At 55.7% G+C, this 2,301-nt stretch overlaps 1 protein-coding gene across 1 annotated transcript in view; it reads left to right on the top strand.

The window, feature by feature from the left end:
- Positions 1–2,301, top strand: part of LOC104530618 (general transcription factor II-I repeat domain-containing protein 1) — a gene marked incomplete at its 3' end in the record, with an annotated part of 37,372 nt that overhangs the window by 4,426 nt on the left and 30,645 nt on the right. Inside the window, 1 exon segment of the mRNA XM_029086809.1 lies at positions 1,074–1,220. Within this exon segment, the coding sequence (XP_028942642.1) occupies positions 1,074–1,220 (147 nt within the window).

Here is a 2,301-nt window from a genome sequence, read left to right as displayed (position 1 = left end):
GGGGGGGACTTGACAGTGATCAGGATTAATGTCAATGGAGAAGAGTTAGTGCCCAGCCGGTGGGCAGAGTCAGTCGTAGGAGGGTGGGGATGCAGCTGCATTTTACCACCTGGGTAAAACACCCCAAAAAAGTTTTCCAGGGTCCATTTCTCCACACCGTGGGAGGCATGTGGAGCTTTCCAGTGTGGTCCCCTTTCTTATGTCTAGTTCTGTAGGTACCCCGGGTGGCTCTCGCCCCCATCCCAGTGATATCCCAGCCATAGGCTGGTTCCACAGGAGGGAACCATGAGCATCATCCTCCAGGCAGCATCCAGGGCCTATCACCGGCAGGAGCCTGGTGAGGATGATGAAGGAATTAGTCCTTTGCCACTGAAAATCCCTTTGCGAATCGCTTTGGATAGAACGGCAATACACTTGTAGTGTTTAATTTTCTGTGCGTTTAGAGATGCAAGGAAGTCATTGCTGAAGATATGCTTTATTTGAGGTTTAATGGGGGAAATTAGCAGGAAATAGCTGGTATTACTGAGCTACGTGATGCTGAAGGGTAAAAAAGCCTCTGAGAAAGGCGGATTTTCTTTTCCTGAGAGATTGAAGGCTAAGCAGATTGAAACCAGAGAAAAGAAATGCGCTGCCCAATTAATCACAACAGTTTCAGTGCAGCTGAGTTGGTAAAACCAGGGAAGGGGGGCAGGCACAGGAGGACCGACCCCACTCCCGACTGCGCTGCTGGCACCGCTGCTCATGCCAGCACTTTCCCCTGCATGCCAGAGACTGCCAGGGACTGTGATCCCATCTGAGCTGGGGGGCACTGGGTTGGGTGGGAGCCCTGGGCCACCCACCTGCCCAGCCAGAGGACTTTGCTGATGCTGTGGGGGTGGCGAGGGGTCCAGCACCCACGGGACTCCGTCTTGCCTTGGGTTTGGTGGGCAGGGGTGCGTTCAGCCTTGGCTGAAGTTAGTATAACCCAGCTGGTGGGTTCAATCGCTTTGCAGCCACTTGAAATTGCGCCCAACATCACCCATGAACCCTCTTCTCACTGCAGCATCTCCTGTTTTCTCCTCTCCCCCACACAGGAGTCCAGCAGAGGAGGGAGCAGGACGCAGAGGCACAGAAGAAGGCAAAGGAGTGCGGGCGAAGTGTGCTCAGGGTCTCCCCGGACCAGGGATCAGACGTGTATCTCCTCAGGAAGATGGTAGAGGAAGTGTTTGATGTGCTTTATAGTAAGAACCTTCATGCTTCCATTTGGGGATTTGGATTGCCCCCGGGGCTCACTGAGCTGCCCGGTGCCACTGCCGGATGCGGTTTTTGGCCCCAGCCCGGCTCCCCGGCGAGGGGGCAGGTCCCTGGCAGGGGTGGCATGGCAGGACCTGCTCCTCTATAGTAGCCTTGTGTTGAGATGGGATCCAGCCACTGCTTCTTACTTTACAGTGACCCAAACTGGGAAAAATAAATCCCTGTGCTGGGAGAGCATCCACTGTCCTCCCAGCCAAGGGAAGCCTCTGCCATGCCCTGAATGTGATTTTGAAGCACACCTTTATCCCTGCTGCTGCTTCTACAGCATCTCTTTCACAAGCGCTGTGTCAGGGCTCTGCAGAGACTCTCTCACCCCTTTCCTTGGCAAGTCTATTTAAAGGAAAAAAGATGATTTTTCTAGCAGGCGGCCCCACAGCCCCGGCTCCGAGAGACAAGCTGGTGCCGTTCCAGCACATGCATCATCCCCGGCAATAAAGCTTCTGCAATTAAAATGTAGATGACCATATGGCTGTTGATATGTAACCCAGTGGGTTGCAGAACTCCCTCTGGGCCCAATCTGTGGAGGCTCGAGCAGCGACAGTGCCAGCTTCTCGCTCCGGAGGTCCCTGTGGGAGCCCCCATGGAGGAGCTGGAGGTGGTGGCTGTGCTCCCGGCTCGTCCCCCAGCAGCACCTATGAGGCCGTGCTGGCCTGGGTAGGAAAAGTGAGGTTGGGTTGGGAAAGCAGGATGGTGAGCCCCAGTATTCACCTGTGCTGCTCAGCAGGTGGCATTAACCCAGCGTGATGCTTTGGGGGAGTTCAGGCCGTGTGGCTGGACCAGCTGCAGAACTGGGTGTTTCGCTTTCCTGGGTGCAGCTCCCTGTCACCATTTGGGATTTGGGGTGAGCAACCAAGCCCTGCCAGGGCCGTGTGGGTCTCCCTGAGCCCGAAGCACAGGTGATGCCCTTCTCTGTGTGCTGGGTTTGGGAACAGGCACTCCCCCATGATGGGAAGGGGATAACTGGTGCTCCCACTGACCGCCCTGGGCTTGCGTGCAGAATTTGCTGCT

Source organism: Antrostomus carolinensis, unplaced genomic scaffold, assembly GCF_000700745.2.
Source record: "Antrostomus carolinensis isolate BGI_N321 unplaced genomic scaffold, ASM70074v2 scaffold5149, whole genome shotgun sequence".
Lineage (NCBI taxonomy): Eukaryota > Metazoa > Chordata > Aves > Caprimulgiformes > Caprimulgidae > Antrostomus > Antrostomus carolinensis.
Note: the sequence above shows the minus strand (reverse complement) of the source record. Positions and strands in the feature narration are given on the sequence as shown.